Consider the following 21823-nt stretch of genomic DNA (forward strand, 5'->3'; position numbering starts at 1 on the left):
ATAAGAGAAGGAACTGCTGATGTGATCAGCTGACTCAGCCTACCGCCTGTATCCTGAATGGGCCGCTCACCTGAATGACGGCGTTGCAGAACTCCAGCGAGTTCATGAACTGGACGAGCGGCGGGAGAAGGAGCCAGTCGTCCCTCAGCAGGCAGTGCCACCCCTCGCCTTTCTCCTCCAGCTTGGTAGGCAGGGAGGAGTACAGGCCACTGAGCCCCGTCGCAAGCACCTGGGTTCAGAAACAGAAGTGCGATCAGTACTTTCCCTGAGCTCTTCACCTGCAACCGTGGCTCCCAAGCGGCGCCTCGACCGCGAGCCCAGACTGCACTTTAGGTAGCGAGGGGTTCCCGCATTAGAGGCAGTCGGCCTGGAGGGAACCCGGAAGGCTCCTGGAAGGAGGCGGGAGGGGGAACAGAAGCACCGGGTCCACGGATACTACGGGCGTGTCGGGCCGACGCTGGGCTGGGGTGGGGGGAGGGAGGGAGACAGACGCAAGATGAAGGAAACGTGGTTACGGCCCTCACGTGTGTGCAGGAGAGGAGCGAACTCAGCAACAACGTGTTCTATCACACAGCGCTGAGCGCACACCCAACACAGCCCACACCCCTGTCCACCGGGAGCGCCTGGGACTGAGGCGGCCGGGCCAGAAGACGTCACAGGAGAACCGTGAGCAGCTGGATGAGAAAGATCCGGCAGCCGTGTTCAAGGTCATGGCTGACACGCGCACGTGGACACTTTAGAAGGCACTTTCATCTCATCTCCACAAAGTCTAGGAGAAACAACTGGGGGGGTCGTGGGTCAGCTAGATGAGATGAGGACATTTCAAACTGAGCTAAAGAGGTCTAAACTGAAGCAACGGCAGCAGGGAGAAAGGGTGAAGGGAGAGCAGGCTCACAGGTCGGGTGGAGAGGAGGGTGCTCTGCCTGAAGTACCCCCCAGCCCAGGCTTGACCCAAAGTCTCGAGGTTTGCCTCCTCCCCCTGCTCTGCCCCTGTGTGACACTGACTGCGCTCGGGTTCAGTCACTGAGGATCAGGGAGAATTCCACACTGTCGCGTTTTCCAGCTTGGTCGTTAAGAAAATGCTGATGCCTTAAACCAAGACAGAAATGTAGAAAATGTAGAAAAAATTAGCAGACACTCATTTATGCTGAGTGCCTGCTAGTTTTACCCTGTGGGAAACAGAACTGAGGGAAACAATGGATTTCACGGTACAGGGAAGTGATGCGAGCCAGCACCTTAGGGATGCTGACCTGGAAGATGTGCAAAGGATGGACAGGAAGTGCCCAGAACAGAAACAAGGGCGTGACCTGTGAAAGGTGCTGCTCTAGGTAAACCTAAGGTTATAAGGAGCTCAAACGGGATAGAAGCAGTGAAGAAAACAGCCCCTTCTGAGTTAGGCCCAGAGAAGAAATAGCAAAGTATTCACCAATCCCACAGACTAATAAAATTGAGATGAACAGGCCATTATAGGAGTGTACATAAATGCTCAGACTGCATCACAGAAAATATGCCACCATGGATAAACCCAGACTTGGAGTGTTAGGAGCATGAAATGTTCTCAGAAGAAGTGATATCCAAGAGCTGCTGAAGAATGAGTAAGAGCCAGAAAAAGTTCTTACTGAGCTTCATTATTTTTTTTAAAAAAAAAGCTCTTTTATTGTTGGAAGCAAGAATATTTCGAGCAGAGGATGTAAAAAGCATAAAGGAGCAAAAAAAGATGGTACCTTCCAGAAATAAAGAGAAGTGCAATATTACTGGAGTGTAGAGTTAGAGGTGGAAGGAGCCTGGCAAGGCATGCCTGAATCAGACCCTGCAGTGTTCTGAACTGAAGGGACAAACCAGTGGAAAGTCCAGTAGACAGACCTCTGGAGCCATCGCATGGAGATGAGACCTTAGTTCAGTTCAGTACAGTTCAGTCGCTCAGTCGTGTCCGACTCTTTGCAGTCCCTTGGACTGCAGCATACCAGGCCTCCCTGTCCATCACCAACTCCCAGAGCTTGCTCAAATTCATGTCTATTGAAGTGATGACGTCATCCAACCATCTCTTCCTCTGTCATCCCCTTCTCCTCCTGCCTTCAATCTTTCCCAGCATCAGGGTCTTTTCCAATTAGTCAGTTCTTCGCATCAGGTACTGGAGTTTCAGCTTCAACATCAGACCTTCCAATGAACACCCAGAACTGATTTCCTTTAGGAGGAACTGGTTGGATCTCCTTGCAGTCCAAGTGACTCTTAAGAGTCTTCTTTAACACCACAGTTCAAAAGCATCAATTCTTCGGAACTTAACTTTATGGTCCAACTCTCACATCCATACATGACCACTGGAAAAACCAAAGCCTTGACTAGACGGACCTTTGTCAGAAAAGTACTGTCTCTACTTTTTAATATGCTGTCTAGGTTAGTCATAGCTTTTCTTCCAAGGAGCAAGCGTCTTTTAATTTCATGGCTGCAGTCACCATCTGCAGTGATTTTGGAGCCCAAGAAAAGAAAACCTTTCAATGATTCTACTTTTTCCCCATCTATTTGCCAAGAAGTGATGGGACCTGATGCCATGATCTTAGTTTTTTGAATGTTGAGTTCTAAGCCAACTTTCTCACTCTCCTCTTTCACCCTCATCAAGAGGCTCTTTAGTTCTTCTTCGCTTTCTGCCATAAGGGTGGGGTGGTGTCATCTGCATATATGAGGTTATTAATATTTCTCCCGACAATCTTGATTCCAGCTTGCACTTCATCCAGTATGGCATTTCGCATGATCTACTCTGCATATAAGTTAATAAGCAATACTTATTTAACTTATACAATACACACAGCCTTGACATACTCCTTGCCCTATTTGGAACCAGTCTGTTGTTTCATGTCTGGTTCTGACTGCATACAGATTTCTCAGGAGGCAGGTCAGGTGGTCTGGTATTCCCATCTCTTAAAGAATTTTCCACAGTTTGTTGTGATCCACACAGTCAAAGGCTTCAGCATAGTCAATAAGGCAGATGTTTTTCTGGAACTCTCTTGCTTTTTTGATGATCCAACAGATGTTGGCAATGTGATCTCTGGTTCCTCTGCCTTTTCTACATCCAGTTTGAATACCTGGAAGTTCTCAGTTCACGTACTGTTGAAGCCTGGCTTGGAGAATTTTCAACATTACTCTGCTAGCATGTAAGATGAGTGCAATTGTCCGGTAGCTTGAGCATTCTTTGGCATTGCCTTTCTTTGGGATTGGAATGAAAACTGACCTTTTCCAGTCCTGTGGCCACTGCTGAGTTTTCCAAATTTGCTGGCTTATTGAGTGCAGCACTTTCACAGCATCATCTTTCAGGATTTGAAATAACTCAACTGGAATTCCATCACCTCCACTAGCTTTGTTCATAGCAATGCTTTCCAAGGCCCACTTGACTTCACATTCCAGGATGTCTGGCTCTAGGTGAGTGATCACATCATCATGATGGGTCGTGAAGATCTTTTTTGTAGAGTTCTTCTGTGTATTCTTGCCACCTCTTCTTAATATCTTCTGCTTCTGTTAGGTCCATACCATTTCTGTCCTTTATTGAGCCCATCTTTGCATGAAATATTCCCTTGGTATCTCTAATTTTCTTGAAGAGATCTCTAGTCTTTCCCATTCTATTGTTTTCCTCTATTTCTTTGCATTGATCACTAAGGAAGGCTTTCTTATTTCTCCTTGCTGTTCTTTGGAACTCTGCATTCAAATGGGTATATCTTTCCTTTTCTCCTTTGCCTTTTGCTTCTCTTCTTTTCTCAGCCATTTGTATGGCCTCATCAGATAACGATTTTGCCTTTTTGCATTTCTTTTTCTTGGGGATGGTCTTGATCATTGCCTCATGTACAATGTCACAAACCCCTGTCCATAGTTCTTCAGGCACTCTATCAGATCTAATCCCTTGAATCTATTTGTCACTTCCACTGTATAATCGTAAGAGAGTAGACAGAATGAAAAACACAACCACAAAAAACTGATCAAACTGATCACATGGACCACAGCGTTGTCTAACTCAGTGAAATTATGAGCCATGCACTTAGGGCACGGTGGAGAGTTCTGACAAAACGTGGTCCTCTGGAGAAGGGAACGGCAAACCACTTCAGTGCTCTTGCCTTGAGAAGCCCATGAACGCTATGAAAAGGCAAAAAGATGAGACCTCAGGCTTTATACAGACCAGAGAGAGAAGGGAAGGGAGGTTCAGATGATGAGCTGTGACAATCCATAGCGCCTGCCATCAGCCATGGAAAGCCAGGAGGTGTAGCTCCAGGCATGCCATACTTTGAAGAAGTATCTACCAACTGTCGCCTCCCCTTTCCCCTGGCTTGCTCCCACAGCACCCCCTGCAGCCCTCTGTACAGCAACTGCCTTCCTTGCGTTTGCTAGTTTAAGGTCTGTCTTCTCTCTCTCACCCCACCTCACCAGTTAGTTCACTCCCGTCCACACCGCAGACTGGGGTGATCTGTCTGGTCAGACCCTAGCAGTACTTTCCCTGAGTAATACATCCGCCAATAAGGGTACCTGGAGGTTGTGGGGCAGAGAAACCGGATGACTGACGCTACGGGAGGGAGTGGGTGCAGGGCTGGGAGGGGGCGGGGCGGGGAATAGTAGCCACGGCTGGGTGCGTGAGGGCAGCAAGGGAAAGAGATGGACCGTTTCAACACTGGAAAAATCAAAAGATCATATACATTTCTCTGCTGTTTCCTAGTGACCTTTATTCACTCATTCACTCAGTCTCTCATTTAAAAAAAAAAGTCGCTGAGCACCCTCAGGACAGGCACGATGTTAAGTATAGGATATACAGCAGTCAACAAGACAGAGTGTTATCTCTTTTTCAAAATCAGGGCATCTGCAGTCCCAAGAAAGAATGTCCCCTATTTAAAGCATCTAACTCCTTGTCAGCAAACCCAAACAAATCACTTTAATTCCCGTTTTGAATGTGACCCCAGTGAGCTCCTTGTTATAAATCAGAAACCTCTGGAAACAGAGAACAGAGACCAAAAGTTCTCCTTGAAGGGAAATCTAATCTTGATGCCACATTTTTAAAATCAATTACATTTGCTAACTCATGCTAAATTAACCGCAGAACAAAGGCTTTAACTCTGCGTATTCCCGATTCCTTAACCACTTTGAGCCTTTGAAGATGAATTCATAAAGACAGGCTTAATTTGTCTGACTAAGAAGCTGGGAATAACTATTCAGTATATCAATATAATTACAGCAACATTAATTTTCAAATTACATACATCAGTGACAGTAATTAAAAATAACACATACCTAATATTCACTTTGTTTAAAGACTGTCCTGCAAAGGGCATGGCTGAGACGGGAACTCAGCCTGCCTGCCCAGGAGGACAGTGTGGTGTGTCCCCTGGACACGGACACCTGCAGTGAACCAACCTGCAACTGTCTCCAGCACGGCAAAGAAACAGGAGGAAGAGTGTGCAGGATGAAGAGGACTACGGCCTTAAGAGCAAGACTGCAAATCCTTTCTGCTAAACACTTATCCTTTCCAAGACTTTGCTCAGATTTCAGATTCCTTCATCCAGCCCACACGCATTTCTAGAACAACAACAACAGGGCAGGCGCCGTGTCAGGACTGGGGAACAAGCACTGAACAAGTCTGACCGGGTGCGATGGAGGAGACAGCTGATCAACCATAAATGCAAGAAAGACTGTTACCACTGGTGACTACTTCCTGCTGACCTTTATTCACTTCCTTACTCAAAAAACAATGCAGGGAATATTATGGGAACAGGAAGAAGAGAAGGGAGAGGCAACAACAGGTTTGCAGATAATTTTTCCAAGAGTTTGACGGTACAATCTAAGACAATTTTAACTTCAAAATTCAAAATATATATTGACATTCAACAGTTAATATTTTTAAATGCTCACCCATTCTTTCAGCCTTTTATTAATCCTGACCACCAAAAAGTAACTGTCAAACATGATACTTATCCCCAACATATGAACATCACCACCCCTCCCCGCCCCCCATTTTTTTTGGCTATGCCGTGTGGTATGCACGATCTTAGCTCCCTGACCAGGGATCAAACCCGATCCCCTGCACTAGATCACCAGGGAAGTCCTATAACCCAATAGTTTTAATTTATCTTTTCTCAAGTCTTAAAAAAAAACGAACGACCACGTAAAACCCTAAAGATGACCAACAATTAGAAAAGCAAACTACCTCCCTGACAGCAGTACAGTGTAGCATGGTAACTGCCGAGACCCTGGGTTTCGGTATCAGACTACTATGGCTCTGACCTTGCCACTTACAGGCAGTTATCAAAGCCCTCCCAAGTTCAGTTTCTCCACTGAGTTGTTGCAACAATTAGAAGAAATCATGCATGTAAAGAAGTGGACATCATGGTTTATACACAGCAATGTTTCCAATGGAGGGGAAAAAAAAGACGAGCACAGAGCAGTGAGCCATCAGGAAAGGTTCCCCTTTAACTTTAAACATCTAATAGTACCCAGCTAATTTGAGCAAAAGCAGAGAAGACTGTCGGCAGATGGCTTTAGTCTGAAGCTAGCAGCAAGATGCCTGGTGGGGACCATTTGCAACAACATGCCAAAATAAAAAGCCTCATAAATTTTAGATATGGGACAAATAACTTTCTACCTGCGGCTGCGTACCTAAAGGTTGCTTATTTCAATGTGCATTTCCAAATGTATGTATAGGCTGTTTCTCATTTCTGCCAACATGTAACAAGTGCCAAGGGCTTAATCATCAATACTTGGTTTTTAAAAATCACAAGAACCAAGGGTCATAGGGTCCCCAACCATTCGTGGGCACTAAATTCTTCCCTAGAGTATCCTTATTATTTTTCTTTTCTTGGGAAAACACATCCTAAGACAAAAGGCAGAACCAGAAGCTCTTCCTATAAACCACAGAACAAAAGTTTGCAAAAGTGGTCCAGTTTCCTTAAAGAGCCATTACTCTTCCCAAAGCCTGATGCTAACACACTTTGACAATCATACTAATTAGAAAAAGCTTTTTGTCAATTGTGGTCCTTAGCCAGATGGTTAATAGAGTATGCTTTTATCTTCAACATAAAGAGGTCTTTTTTTTTAAATTATGTTGTCAGATGTAATTATAGAAAACTGGGAACAAATGAGATTATGGGATCTATCCTAAGGGGCAACTTAACACAACAAAGCTCTGTGTTCCATTCTAGCAAACAAGGGCAGCTGGAGATGCTTTTCCTCCAATTTTAATGAACTGTATACAGTGTTTTAAAACATGTTTTTATAAAAGCAGCAACTACTCAGTGAAATCTACCTATAACTTAGTAAGTGGAAATTTAAAACACTAAAAATATGCTCCATTCTAGTCCTAACATGCTTAAATTTTTTAAATACTACATATTACAAACACATAAAACAACAGAAAATCATCCCCAAGATTTAACAGATTTTGTTTTGCCAAGATTTCTTCAGAGTGCTCTTTATTTTTCAAAAAACAAAACATTACAAGTAGAGCTGAACCCTATTCCAATCTCATTATCATCTCTCCTCTTTCCTTTGCACCCAAAAGTAACCACAGTCCTGAGCTTAATATGTATTATTTCTGTGCTTCTGTACTTCTACTGTATTCACGTGTATCAAAAAAAGAGCACACACTAAGACGCTGTCTTAAAAGTGTACATAAACTGTACGTAAATGTTAACATACTATATGGAACTTTTTGCTACTTACTTTTTCATGTTTTTAGAGTTTATGCTGTTTGTCTTTAGGTTCCTTGGTGCTCACACATGTAGGTGCAGCTACGTGCTAATAACTGTGAAGTGTAATTCATTTATTTTCTATTGAAATACAGCTGACTTGCCTTCTGCAGGGGCTCAGCGGTAAAAGAATCTGCCTGCAAGGCAGGAGCCACGGGAGGCGCAGGCACAGTCTCTGGTCAGGAAGATGCCCTCGAGGAGGGCATGGCAACTCACTCCGGTATTCCTGCCTGGAGAACTCCAAGGACAGAGGAGCCTGGCAGGCTACAGTCCACAGGGTTGCAAAGAGTCGGACACGACCGAAGTGACTTAGCACACGTGCACACTTGACTTATTATTAGTTTCAACATAACTCAACATAGTAACTTGATATTTTTATACATTAGACTCCATTCAAAATTATTATAAAATACTGACTGTATTTCCTATGCTTTGCATAACACCCGTGTAACTTATTTTACACCGAGTAGTCTGCGCCTTTCGCCCTGCTTTGCCCTGGTCCTAGCCCCTCTCCCCTCTGATGAACACTAGCTTGTTCTCCACATCTGTGAGTCTGTTTCTCATTCATCATATTTAGGTTCCACACACAAGTGACTACATACAGTAGGTGTCTGTCCCTTATTTATTTCCTAACCCTAATACCACCCAGGTCCCTCCGTGCTATTTCAAATGGCAAAATTTCACTCCATTTTTATACAAGGAAAACAAAACACTAATTCAAAAAGATACATACACCGAATGTTCACTGCAGCACTATTTATAATAGCCAAGCTATGGAAGCAGCCTAAGTGTCCTTCAAGAGTTGAACAGGTGAAAAAGATGCGGTAGATAGATAAATATAGATGCAGGGGAATAATGCTCAGTGATTCATTCATTCTGAATGCTGAGGAGTGTTCCATCGACATCGTGTGTACCATTTTATGTATCTTTTTCTTATTTCTCTTTCTCTCTTCTTCAAATCACTATTCCACAGAATACCTCTGGGCATGTACCCTTGTAAACATATGCCAGGCTTCCCTAGGGGAGACATCTAGAAGTGAAGATGCAGGGCTACATGGCACGCAAACACCCAATTTCACTGAAAGTGAAAGTTGCTCAGTCGTGTCTGACTCTTTGTGACCCCACGGACTATCCAGTCCATGGAATTCTCTAGGTCAGAATACTGGAGTGGGTAGCCTTTCCCCTCTCCAGAGGATCTTCCCAACCCAGGAATCGAACCCAGGTCTCCTGCGTTGAAGGCGGATTCTTTACCAGCTGAGCTCTCAGGGCAACACTGCCATACTGCTTTCTTGAGTTACTGTACCAACGTGGTGTTATTGGATGTCTAACGGTTAGCCACTCTGATGCCGTTACCTACTGTCTCACTTAAGTTCATTTGTATTTGCCCGATGCTAAGGAAGATGAGCATATTTTCATATGTATCACGTTGGGGGTCTTTTGGGAACTGTTGGTTCTTATCTTTCACACGTTTCATTGCTTTCTTACTAATGTGTAGTATTACAAATATTTTTATACTTGCAAATGCGTGTGTAACAAGTGGGCTTCCCAGGTGGCACCAGTGGGAAAGGACCCACCTGCCAATGCGGGAGATGCAAGAGACGCAGGTTTGATCTTCGGGTGCTGTTTCTGTTCTTCAGTCTTTTCTTTATGATTACTGCTTTATAGAAAGTCTTAATATTTTATCATTTATGTACAAGATAGGGGTTATGCATACGGGTCACTGAGTCAGACTGCGCCAGTTCAAATCCTAACCCGCTCTCTTACTAGCCACGTGGTCTTGTATGACTTTACCTCAGGTCACTGTACCTGGATTTCTTCATCTATAAAAGGAGAATAACACTAGTTCCAACAGTTGTGAGAATTCAATCAATTAACACACATAAAGCACTAAGAACAGTGGCTGGCATATAGTTAGCTCTCAACAAATATATTACTGTTATCATTATTCGTATAATTATTTCAGCTATTCCCAGGGAGCACAAGTGGTAAAGAACCCGCCTGCCAGTGCAGGAGACATGAGACTTGGGTTCAATCCCTGGGTCAGGAAGACCCCCTGGGGGAGGGAATGGACACCCACTCCACTATTCTTGCCTGGAGAAAACCAAGGACAGAGGAGCCCGGTGGGCTACTATCCACTGGGTCGCAAAGAGTCGGACATGACCGAAGCAACTTAGCATGCGTGCACATGACATTTAGCATCAATTTGCCATGTTCCTTTGAAAACTCTACTGGGATTTCAAGTCACGTTAACACCTCACCAATAGGACCTTACAATTTACAAAGGGGAAGTTTTATCTCTACAACACAGGGATCGAAGGATCACCGCCTTAAATGACCGAGTGACCACCTCTGGTCTCAAGAACGGTGGTGCAACCTAACATGTGCTTCTTGTCGTGTACGGCATCACCTATAAAGCATTCTTACGAAATGTACTTAACCTGCATTTAGCCAGGCGTTTAGACCCAACTCCCGATTTTCAGGAAATACCAGTGACAGGGACCAGTCAAACTACACAAAGAAGCAAACCTGGAACGTGGGGTGTTCTAAAGATAATGGCTGAACTCTTACAAAGTCACCACCATGAGGGTAAAAGCGGCAACTTGTTGAGAATTAACAGAGACTAGAGCTACACGACAGTCAGAAATGCACCTTGTACTGGACTCTGGTTTGGGGTGGGGGTGGGGAATCTGTAAAAGTCATCTGCAGCATAACTGGGAAACTGGTTATTAGACCACATTATAGAACTACTGTACAATTTTCTTAGGTATAATAACAGTATTGTGATTGCATAGGCGCATGTCCTTATTTGTAGGAGATACATTTTAAAATAATTGATATCTATAATTTAATTTCAAATGGAACAGCAAAAACAAAGATACAAAACAAATATACAAATATACTTGGTATACAAATAAAGTATACCAAAGTATGACACGATAACAACTTTGAATTTAAGCACTATATATATGGTGCTCCTTTTAGTAGTCTTTCAAATTTCTGTATTTGTTCCGTTTCTGTAGTTTGCTTTTCTCCACAATAAAAAGTTGTAAAACATCAGTTAAGTTAACTTCACAGACTGATTTGCAGAAAAGCATTATCTACACTATATCTACAAACCACAGGGTTTTCCATCTATTTCTGTCTTGTTTTATGCCCTTCAATAAAGTCCTTAATTTTCCTTATAAAATCCTTTTACATATTTGTTAGATTTCTTCAAGATACACTAGAATTGTGATGCTTTTGAAAACAGTACCTTTTTGAAATTGCCCTGTAGATACTGACCGAGTGAACTGCCCGAATACTGCGATTTGTTTCAATACCTGCACTCCTTCTTGGACAGCAGAACTACCCAAAACAATTCAAGTGAGCCAAACTCCAAACCTCCGCACAGCCCCCTCGTGAAAAAATCCATCGTTCAGTGAGCCCCTGCCTTCACACCCCTGCTCAGGCCCAGCGCCTCGCTCATATTCTCATTCCGATCACTCTTGTTTCTAGACCCTAATGTGTGTCCCTGCTTCCTCAACAACTCCCAAACTTACACGGTCAGATTAAACCACAAGAATCCTGATTATGCTGCGTTCTCCATCAAACTTCTCCAAGATCTCTCCAAACTGAACGAATATGGTAATTGTGGGAAGCAGACTAACCCCCACAAAGCTGTCTACATCCTAATTCCGGAGTCCATGAACAAATTAGGTTCCATGGCAAAGGAAAATTAAGGATGCAGATGGAATTAGGGGTGCTAAGTAGCTAATCTTTAAGCAGGGATGATCTTACAAATCTTTAAATTCTGGATGATCCAGGTAAACACAACATAATTACAAGGGTTCCTGTGGAAGAGGAAGAGGGAGGCAGAGGAGCAGAGTCAGAGGGAGCCACGACTTCAAAAGGATGGTGAGAGATGTAATACTGCTGACTGTGGAAAGGTAGGAACGAGCCATGGGGTGAGGGGTGTGGGGGCCTCTGGAAGCTGGAGAAGGCGAGGAAAAGGACTCACCGTGAGAGTCTCCTAAAGGGGCAAGCCCTGTCAACATCCTAAGTTTAGCCCAGTAAGACCTGTTGGACTTCTAACCTACAGTAAGACGATACTACTGTAAGATAATCATCAGTGTTATTTAAAGCCATAGTTTTGGTAGTTTGTTACAGCAGCAATAGAAAGCTAATACAGCTACTAGGAAGCTGCTGTATATAGCACAAGAAGCTCAGCTCAGTGCTCTGTGATGACCTAGAGGGGTGGGATGAGGGTGGAGGTGCAAGGGAGGCTCAAGAGGGAGGGGATACGTGTACACATACAGCTGACTCACCTCCTTGAACAGCAGAAACTAACACAACGTTGTGAAGCAGTTATACTCTAATCAGTTAGCTTTTTGTTGTTGTTGTTTTTTTAAAGAAAACTAATACAGACACTCAGATTCAGGGTGAGAAGTTACACTTTTGCCTAAAGATATGTTCTTTTAAAAGAATTTATAATCTAGCTTATAATTCTGTTGAAGAAAATAAGGAAAGGAGATTTAATATGCTGGCACCGATGAATGGAATCAGTTCTTTATTTCCCATCTGACTCTCAGTCTTTGGGGGAAATGGCAACCCACTCCACTATTCTTGCCTAGAAAATCTCATGGACAGAGGAGCCTGGCGGGCTACAGTCCACGGGGCCACAAAGAGTTGGATATGACTGAGTGAGCACACACACACGCTTTCTGCAATTTCTGATTCTGTTGCTCAGAAGCCAGAAGAGAAGAGACATACGGTGTCTGAACTTGACTCTATTTCTCAAAATTTTTACTCATTTGATCCTCCTAAAATAAATATTCACCAGACACTTCGGTGACCTCAGTTTGTTTGGTTTATTAATAAAGACAGGAATTTAGTATTATAAAGAAGATTACTACTCTTGAACCTCAAAGCCAAATACAGCATGTCAATCACTAGCATGGCTATCAGCACCTGGGGCAAGGCAATTCTTTCCTGTATGTGACCATTCCACAAACTACTGGACATTAAGCATCCCTGGCCCCTGCACACTAAATGCCAGATGACCTCCCTTCCAGGCCCCACATGTTGCCCGACAACCAAACACGCCCCACATACATTTCTAAATATCCTCGCTTTGGGTCAAGAACCACCCACATCGTGTTCATTAACAATGAATCTAATCTACTTAAGGCAATTTGCCTGGCCTGTTCCTATAAAACTCACACTAATGGTCTTACACACTATTCTGGCAAAATCAGGCATGTTCAAGGCAATACAGTTTATAAAGACGCACAATGAGATGATCAGTAAAAAGAACACATAATGGAAATAAACTGGAGATGGTCACTGGGTTAGGAAAATAAAAGCAGCCATTGCTCAACATTTTACAGGACAGGAGATCTGCTGTTCAGCCTCTAAGCCGTATTCTGCTCTTTGTGACCCATGGACCGCAGCACACCAGGCTTACCTGTCCTCCACCATCTCCCAGAGTCCACCCAAACTCATGTCCGTTCAATCGGTGATGCCATCCAACCATCTCATCCTCAGTAGCCCCCTTCTCCTCCTGTCCTCAATCTTTCCCAACATCAGGGTCTTTTCCAATGAGTCGGCTCTTCACATCAGGTGGCCAAAGTACTGGAGCTTCAGCTTCAGCATCAGTCCTTCCAATGAATATTCAGGACTGATTTCCTTTAGGGTTGACTGGTTGGCTCTCCTTGCTATCCTAGGGACTCTCAAGAGTCTTCTCCAAGACCACAGTTCCAAAGCATCAATTCTGTGGCACTCAGCCTTCCTTATGGTCCAACTCTCACATCTGTACGTGACTACTGGAAAAACCATAGCTTTGACAATATGGACCTTTGTCTACAAAGTGACGTTTCTGCTTTTTAATATGCTGTCTAGGTTGATCATAGCTTTTCTTCCGAGGAACAAGTGTCTTTTAATTTCATGGCTGTGGTCATCATCTGCAGGGATCTTGGAGCCCAAGAAGAGAAAATCTGCCACTGTTTCCATTGTTTCCCCATCTTTTGCCAGGAAATAATGGAACCAGGTGCCGTGATCTTAGTTTTTTTTGAATGTTGAGTTTTAAGCCAGCTTTTTCACTCTCCTCTTTCACCTTCATCAAGAGGCTCTTTAGTTCGTTTTCTCTTTCTGCCATAAGGGTGGTGTCATCTGTATACCTGATGCTGTTGATATATCTCCCGGAAATCTTGATTCCAGCCTGCGATTCATCCAGCCTGCGATTCATCCAGCCTGGTATTTCACATAATGTACCCTGCATGTAAGTTAAATAAGCAGTGTGACAATATACAGCCTTGACGTACTCCTTTCTCAATTTTGAACCAGTCCATTGTTCCATGTCTGGTTCTAACTGTTGCTTCTTGACCTGCACACAGGTTTTGTAGGAGGCAAGTAAGGTGGTCTGCTATTTCCATCTCTTTAAGAATTTTCCATAGTTTGTTGTGATCCACAAGGTCAAAGGCTTTAGCACAGTCAATGAAGCAGAAGTAGATGTTTTTCTGGAATTCCTTTCCTTTTTCAATATTCCAGTGGATTTTGGCCACTTAATCTCTGGTTGCACTGCCTTTTCTAAATCCAGCTTGTACATCTGGAAGTTCTCAGTTTGCATTCTGCTGAAGCCTAGCTGGAAGGATTTTGAGTGTAACCTTACTAACATGTGAAATAAGTGCAATTGTATGGTAGTTTGAACATTCTTTGGAATTGCCCTTCTTTGGAACTGGAATGAAAACTGAACTTTTCCAGGCCTGTGACCATTGTCGAGTTTTCCAAATTTGCTGGCATATTGAGTGCAGCACTTTCACAGCATCATCTTGTAGGATGTGAAATAGCTCAGCTGGAATTTCACCACCTCCACTAGCTTTGTTCATAGTGATGCTTCTGAAGGCCCACTTGACTTCACATTCCAGGATGTCTGGCTCCAGGTGAGCGATCACATCATCGTGGTTATCCGGGTCATTAAGATCTTTTTTGTACAGTTCTTCTGTGTATTCTTGCCACCTCTTCTTAATATCTTCTGCTTCTGTTAGGTCCCTACAATTTCTGTCCTTTATTGAGCCCATCTTTGCAAGAAATGTTCCCTTGATACCTCTAATTTTCTTGAAGAGGTCTCTAGTCTTTCCCATTCTATTGTTTTCCTCTATTTCTTTGCATTGTTTACTTAAGAAGGCTTTTGTATTTCTCCTTGCTAGTCTATGGAACTCTGCAAACCTATAAATCTGTTTAAATGCCCCCTCCCAAGGTGTCCCTAACAGCAGAAAGCAATCAGAGGCGTACAGCTTTGCGAGAGCCTGAGACAGTCCCTATTATTTTCCAGCCTATGACTGGGCCTGACTCCTCAGGCATCCACATGAGGCCTTACTCTCTATTGCTCAGCAACCTACGCTTAAGAAACAATACACAGTAGAGGATTTCTTGCTACTTCAAACTGTAAATACGTATTTCTTCTTTTAAAATAGAATCAGTGCTTTGGATTTATAATTTTGGTCATTATCTTGCTGGGAAACAAATTAATTTGTGAAGCCCGCTGTGAGGGGTCTGACCATATGCCATGACTCATTGGCTCAAAACCAACCTGAAAAGCTAAGAATACAAGATGAGCAGGTTTTACCAACTGCTCAGGAGATGCTCTTAGAAAAAACAAAACAGCTCCTAACCCAACGGAAATGAACCAAGAAACAGTAACACATATAATTTCCTCTATCGGCTTATTTCAAGCTGACATTGCTCAGCCATAGAGCATCTCAACTTAAATTCCTCTCCTCCCTCCAAAATATTTCCTCTAAACATCCTTCCATAGAAGGTCCCAAGAACAGTTTGCTGAAAAAAAAAGGGAAAATATCCATTAAGCCTCTGCACTTCCAATGCAAGGGTTTGATCCCTGGTTGGAGTACTGTGATCCCACATGCCACACAGCACAGCCAAAAACGAACAAATGACAATAACAGCAACAAAAAAAGAAACAAGACTTTCAGCACAAAAGAGATGCAAATAACAATCTAAAGAAGCTTAAAAAAAAGTATTTATCATCAGCCCCAGAGAGGAGAAGAGCAGGAGGAAGGTGGGCCAACAGGAAGGACTTACGGGACAAAAGTAGGTGTTCTCCACGATGTGATGAGCCACCACGGTGTTCTCGGCAGAGAGAGACATGATGAAGAGCAAGGCGTCCCGGGCCTGCTGGCCCACGGTCCCCTCCCGGTGAATGAAGGGGATCAGAAGGGAGAAGATGAGGAAGTTCGCGGCCCCTTGGTCCTCACTGGTGTGGAAGAAGAGTTCCAGGATGGATGGATCTTTGGCAAGAATGGAACAGAGCTGATTGAGCAGGACCACCAGCTTCCCCTCCACGGTGGGGGTGGTTGTTCCCGAACAAGAGCTCAGCAACATCATCAGGGGCTTCAGAATGGGCTTGTGGTGCAGCAGAGGCTGGTGGGACTGGGTGATCAGCATCTCATACATCTTGAGCTGCTCCATTTTTGTCTCATCGGTGAACTCCCGCCTCAAGCTCCAAAGGAAGAGTTTCTCCATGATGTTCTCAGAGACCACAAATTCCAGGATTGGCCCCATGGCAGCATCCCTGGCTTGCTCCTCAATCAGCAAAAAGAGCATGTGCTCTACATAGTTCTGGACGGCGCTGGCCTCATCTGGAGGGATGGACCCGTACTTTGCCTGGGTGTTCTTCAAGGGGTCATGCTTCTCTAAGATTTTCACAACCTGTAACCAAATCAAGTACGTGTCATCCATCTGATGTTTATCATAGCTTACAAAAACATACCACTGCTGACTGTACCAAATCTTCACGGAAAATGCAAGAGCCATGACCCCTAACAAGATATATGTGAGCAACTGCTATATTCAAAAGGGATAACCAACAAGGACCTACTGTATAGCACGTGGAACTCTGCTCAGTGTCATGCGGCAGCCTGGAGGGGAGGGAGGTTTAGGGGAGAATGGATACAGGTGTATGTACCACTGAGTCCCTTCACTGTTCACCTGAAACTACAACAACATTGTTAATCGGCTGCATCCCAATACAAAATAAAAAGTTTAAAGTTTGGGGAGAAAAGATATGTGAGCCTTCTGCATCTCCCTCTCATGAGAATAAAATGAAGGGGTTAAAAACTACAGAAGGAAGATGTTTGAAGTTGTTCGTTTATCATAGTTACACATGTTGGCAACCGAAATGTCAAAGAAAGTAATATGGTTGTGTAAATTAAGCTACATACATTCCTAGGCCTATTATTATGAAGACTACTGAGCAACATTTAAAAAAAAAACTGTTAAGTGATATGTTAAATGAAAAAATAAGTTAACTGTATACAATTAGACTCATCATGATCAACTACGTCAAAAACATGAAAGTTAAAAAAGACTAAAAATAATACATAAAAATAGTAATAGCTGTTGTGTCAAAGTAATGACAAGTTCTGATTTTTTGTTAAGCTGTCAAGAACATAATAGGGCCTTTAAATTTTAAAATACATTAAATAAGCAGAACTACCGTTGTTCTCCTACAAATAGCATCGATTTGAAGCTTTCAGCAGCAGAATACAGCTCCTCACATGTCCCCGACAGAACAGCAGCCCTCCCTGCCCTCCTTGATTGGCACCGTCTTCAGCAAAGCAGGCGTCAGCAAGAAGGAGGAGAGGAAACTGATGACCCTGAGACACGTACCTAGAAGAATCCCCTAACATATGGCATATGTTGAAATTTTAAGCGTGAAGAGTTTGAATTGTGTATTTTTTTTTAAGCCAGAAAACAATTTTTGAGATAATCAATTACAAAATAAATCCCTAAAGCACAGGGCTTCTGTTTGGGGTAGTGAAAAAGGTTTGAAAATAATGGTAATGGGTACACAACATTGTGAATGTAGTTAATGCTACCGACTAAAAAAGATAAAGATGGCAGAGTTTGTTTTATATATTTACATGTACCGAAAAAAATTATTGAAAATTAAAAAATAAACCATCTCATGTTACAGTCTAGGTATATGGCCTTTTAACGCTTACCACCTCTCTCCACCCATCAATACTTATCTTCTATTTTGGTACCTGAAAATTAAAACAATTTTATATCTCAGCTTCCATTAAACGTTATGACTTGGAATTTCTAAGATAAATATCCATTCAATTCACCTCCTTTAAAATGTATACACATGTTAATTCTCAAGCATTTTATCAATGACTTTAAGTTGTTCCTTTTTGCCTTTCTGAACCACCAGCTCTGTGGAATATGTTTCACTTCGGTCTCACCCTCCCAGCCCAGTTCTAGGACATGCCGTTACGTGTTCTGGTATTTAGGTTATAGAATTTCTGCAAGTCACTGCGGAAACTGGCAGAAGCACAAGGCTATGTCAGCAGGCGTGAGCAATGAGGGAAATTTATTTCTCAGGGAAAAGTCTAAGATTTTCCCCTTTCTGAAGCAGAGTAAAAGAACATTTATAGACTAGGCTAGTTATCCTTGCGGATGAATAAATTTCTACAGAATCTGTAATCTCCATCGGCTTCCCTTATAAAATTAAAAATACTGCCAGGGTGATGCTGAAAACATCGCCCCCAACACCCTTGAGTTGACAGTTTCAATGAAGAAGGCTGTGGTTAGCAGTTACCTGGGACATGCACAGCTCAGGGACTTGTGGCCTAGGCCTTCCCAATGGCCATCCCCTCTTCTTGGCTGCCTGGACTGCAGAGTGCCCCTCTCCCCCAGCCTCCACGAAGCCCTCCAGGACTCCTCACAAGCCTGAGGACCTCACTGTGAGAAACACTGGGGTCTGTGGTCCCCCTTTGGTTCTGGCCTTGACAGTCTCACAGTGTGGGATCGCAATACCACACTCGTCCAAAAGGGGGCACCACCTCGATACAGGCTGCTCTCCAGCCCCAAAGCCCCCTTCGACGCTCCACATTCTAAACAGCAAATTAGCTCCATACTTAAATTAATTCGATAATTTCAAAGTTCACATATTGAGTTTACTTATGAGAGCTATCTATACAGCAAGGCCTCGGGGTAGAAATGTAATTATACTTCTCATGTGTGCTTAGACCGTCTAAACTATCTTAAACTGGCACTGTGCATTATACACTGACAGTGGCGCTGCAAATGAGTGATGTCTTTCTAGAAAACAATCTGGCAACATGTAACAGAAGCTATAACGTTGTTCCTGCCCTTTCACTTGTTAATCTCACTTTGGGGAAAATGCCTCAAGGAAACAACACAAAGCTAATTTGTTTTAAAATGTTTCCCCAAGCTATATTTTCAATAATGAAAACTAAAAACATTATTGACCCAAATGGTCAAGAATAAGAGAGTTATAATCACAATGTTACATCACCATATACTAATGCTATTAAAAATAAATACGAAGTGACTCATATCATTATATCCAATATATAAGGAAAAATAACTTGTTAAAAACTAAATATATTGACCAATAGACCCATAGTTAGAAATGAGTTTGAAGATATAATGAGATTGTAAGGTTAATTAGTTCTTCTTTTCTATAAATTGATCTAATTTCATAATATAAGTAAAAATAAAAACAAAGTAATTTTGTTCTTATGTCTAAAAGAAGGACCAAACGCTGAGTTAAAACAGTAATGAACAGAAACTCCTAACCAGTATAAATTTTCATATATGCATATGTATTTATTCTATATGCATGCCTTTAAATATTTATAAAGTATCTAAATGTATATATGTAAATATAAAGCAAAACTATTTACACGATCACAAGCCACACTTTTCTCACGGGTTAGTCTTCATTTATATTACTTATTTCAAAACACTCCTCTGCAAACAGACCTACTTTTGGTGGGGAGGGGGCCACGAAAAACCCACAAAAGAGAACTGAGATTTTTATACAGAATGTAAACCACACAGCAGCTTCTACATGGAAAGCTCTCTCTGTATCCCCTTTACAGAAGCTCTTCTACACCACCTTCTGGGTTCATGGGCAGAGGAACATGAGAACAGAGCTGTGATAGCCCCACAAAGAAAGAAAATGTTTGCTGGTCGTCTGGAACAGGGCCCTTGCCTCATTCCCCAGTCTGGCCTGGAGGCTTTACTGCCCGAAAGACTGGTGTGTTACAGCCAGGGCTGTGAGTCACAAGCTCCGCAAAATGCTGATCCTGCCTGTGCTGCCACTGGTCCTTAGCCTCCCTCTTCGAGGTGTCAGGACGCTCCCAAGCCACCTCCCTTTCCCTTTCAGGCAGACACACCCTTGACCTGCTTTTACAAGTGGGCTCTGCAAGCCACACCCTACACCCTGCGCCTGGTTCCCACCCTGACAGGGAATGCCCAGGAAGCTTCCCGGCCAGAGTACAACTGGCACGGAAACAACCAGGAGCTTCTGTTCCGATGTCCCACGTCAGCCGTCCAGGTGGGGCTGAGCCCTTTCGGTTCTGTCGGCTGATTCCTGATGTGACCTTGACTTTTCAATCTTTTCCTTATGTGCCCTCTTCTCACATCACTCCCACCAAACTCCAACATTCCCGGGCCCCCGTTTCTGCTTGCTGCCCAGTTTCACTCACCTGCTGCGGATCCCTGCTGCTCACAGTGGCCTGACCCACTCCCCTGCTTACCCTCTTACACTCTCAACCTTGCCTCCAACTCCCCAGCCCTGGCTCTTTCTCAGCCATATGTGCTTCATCTCAACGATTCAGTTTACGGGAGGAAAACACAATTATGAGGGCGGAGAGATCCAAGCAGGAAAATATACTTTACAAATATTTCCTTTACTACACAAGTTCACTTTGTTAGGCAGCTTCCTTTGTAGACTCAGCTGGTAAAGAATCTGCCTGCAATGTGGGAGACCTAGGTTCTATCTCTGGGTTGGAAACATCCCCTGGAGAAGGGAATGGATACCCACTCCAGTATTCTGGCCTGGAGAATTCCATGGACTATAGAGTCGGACACGACTGAGCAACTTTCACTTCACTTTCACTTTTGTTAGGCCAAATACCACTGAACAAACCTAATCAACCCCTGATAAAGCCCATGCTCACTATATAAGCCAGCTAAGATCAAAGGCTTCCCTGGTGGCTCAGACGGTAAAGCATCTGCCTACAATGCAGGAGACCCTGGTTCGATCCCTGGGTCAGTAATATCCTCTGGAGGAGGAAATGGCAACCCACTGCAGTTCTCTTGCCTGGAAAATCCCATGGACGGAGGAGCCTGGTAGGCTACAGTCTATGGGGTCACAAAGAGTCAGACACGACTGAGCGACTTCACTTTCTTTTCTTAAGATCAAATACGGCACTGTAAATGGTTTTCCAATTACAGCCAGGCATTTGTTGATCTACCAACTGTAACATATACAAGCTTTTGTATATACACTATATATATACACATGCATACATACAGATATGGAGTCATTTATATATTTGCATAAATTTTACATTTATGTGCAAATTCACATATATTAAATTTACATATCTATAAATTTACACATATAAAAATATGTTATATATATTACATTATATGTCTAATGTAAATATAATAAAAATATATGTGTAAATTTATATCCATAAGGATATAAATACAAAAGGATCAAAAGCCCAAATCATGTATCATGATTCTAAAAAGAAACAAATACACAAAAAATCAACAGTGTGAGCAATGGTATACAAATTATCATCTGACTAACACAGCTAAATTTTTAACCTAACTTCAACGTTATCTGACCTGTAACTATGAGGATCATTAGAGCTCAATAAGATAAACAAATAGCATATTTCTTCCATTAAGGGATATCAGCTACTCCTATCCTTAGCTTTAATGATGGCTCCTACGACTCAGCGAAAATGGGTCTGAATTTTAAACATGCACAAATTCTAAATAGGAAGCTCAAATGCTTTCAGAATGAAAGATATACATAAATCACATAATCTCACCACATGACAACAAATTCTTCATGATAAAAATGAACGTTTCTCTGACAGAAGATTAGCTTTGACTCCACCTTACTATCATTCTATGTCTTATATACACTCAGGTAACAATAGATGACTATTTATGCTACTTTGGTTAGAGCCTAGTTATTTCAAGAAAGTCATATGAATACAATCCATACTTCCAAACCCTTTGGAATGCTAATTTAAAGTGGCATTGTGGAAAAAAAACAAGTT

The 21823-nt window shown here is 42.8% G+C and overlaps 1 protein-coding gene across 9 annotated transcripts in view; it reads right to left on the reverse strand.

Moving 5' to 3' along the window:
- The window catches only part of FHIP1A (FHF complex subunit HOOK interacting protein 1A), a 305419-nt gene that overhangs the window by 76887 nt on the left and 206709 nt on the right, over positions 1–21823 (reverse strand). For all 9 annotated transcript variants that reach the window (XM_052655131.1, XM_052655122.1, XM_052655124.1 and 6 more), the window contains 2 exons: positions 15789–16415; positions 71–229 (listed from right to left, as the gene is read on the reverse strand). In XM_052655131.1, the coding sequence (XP_052511091.1) occupies positions 71–229; positions 15789–16310 (681 nt within the window). In that variant the 5' untranslated portion in view covers positions 16311–16415. The remainder of the gene's footprint in view (positions 1–70; positions 230–15788; positions 16416–21823) is intronic.

Source organism: Budorcas taxicolor, chromosome 17 (assembly GCF_023091745.1).
Source record: "Budorcas taxicolor isolate Tak-1 chromosome 17, Takin1.1, whole genome shotgun sequence".
In the NCBI taxonomy this organism is placed as follows: Eukaryota; Metazoa; Chordata; class Mammalia; order Artiodactyla; family Bovidae; genus Budorcas; species Budorcas taxicolor.